This window comes from Ciona intestinalis, chromosome 5 (assembly GCF_000224145.3).
Source record: "Ciona intestinalis chromosome 5, KH, whole genome shotgun sequence".
Lineage (NCBI taxonomy): Eukaryota > Metazoa > Chordata > Ascidiacea > Phlebobranchia > Cionidae > Ciona > Ciona intestinalis.
In genome coordinates, this window is record NC_020170.2 from 2,860,277 (window position 1) to 2,861,358 (window position 1,082).

General features: G+C 28.1%; 1 protein-coding gene across 1 annotated transcript in view; it reads right to left on the bottom strand.

Annotated features, from left to right (window-relative positions):
- Positions 1-1,082, bottom strand: part of htt (huntingtin) — a gene marked incomplete in the record, with an annotated part of 23,062 nt that overhangs the window by 10,773 nt on the left and 11,207 nt on the right. The window contains 4 exon segments of the mRNA NM_001355427.1: positions 50-65; positions 334-470; positions 830-1,045; positions 1,047-1,082. The exon segment at positions 1,047-1,082 is cut by the window's right edge and continues 177 nt beyond it. Of these exon segments, the coding sequence (NP_001342356.1) occupies positions 50-65; positions 334-470; positions 830-1,045; positions 1,047-1,082 (405 nt within the window).

Genomic DNA, 1,082 nt, shown 5'->3' on the forward strand with positions numbered 1-1,082 from the left:
ATCGTAACTTTCAACAGTTTTAATTGATAAAAACTATAAATGATCTTTGTAAGACGTGTTTCTGTAAAAACGATTAGAACTTTTAACACTTTGAATTAATGGTAAAAACTATAAAATATTCCATTTCATACACATTAGGCATGTAATATAAACCAGAGTTGGTCGAATATAAATAGGATATTCTACACATATAAAATAATAATAAACCTATAATATAGACAAAAACGGCCCCCTTAGTCCTTATAAAAACTTCCAATAAACAGATTTTTTACCAAATATTCCGAACACTTTTAAATTTCAAAATAGTAAAACCACAAAAATGCAAATCTTACTTGAAACTCCACAGAGCTGGTGGTTGTGTAAAGCTTAAGTGATTTAATCACAAGTATCTCAAACAATCGAATATAGTTCTGTATTGAAGATTTGCTGCCTTTCGAATTTTTGGAAACGTCATTTAACTTTTTTTCCACCTAAACAAGTTTAAAACAGATTTAAGAGAGAGTTTTTTTTAGTTTAGTGTGAATGTATGCCATGAAGTAAACTGTATGTAGAGGTAATAGGGGAAAAAGGCCTTTTTTTTATTTTAATGATTTTTGTAAAATAAATTAAACTGTTATACACTATGGCAGGCTTTTTAAAAAAACAAAAACCAAAAATTTTTAGTAATGTTCAGCTTAACACCACATAGTCAAAATTCTATTACATGAATGGTACTTATTTAAAAATAAAAATACACAAATTTTAAAATATTTTTTTTATTTTCTGACATACCTTAATAGTCTAAACTATATCAACAATTATTAAACACTTTTTTTTACATAATTGTCACCTTTTTCTTGATAGAACCAAACCATCCATCATTTTCTTTAGGAGGGGATTTAGTTTGTAGCGAATGATGGCAAGATGAGTTAGCGATGGCCATAGTCAAATGGTTGAGTGGATGGTGGAATATCTGGTGTGTATGGTACATGGTATGTTATGGTAACAATGGTGCTTGTTCGAAAAATCCAATGAATATACAAGGTTAAAGTAATTTATAAATACTAGGTCACAAAATACCTAAACCATTGATTAAAAACGAA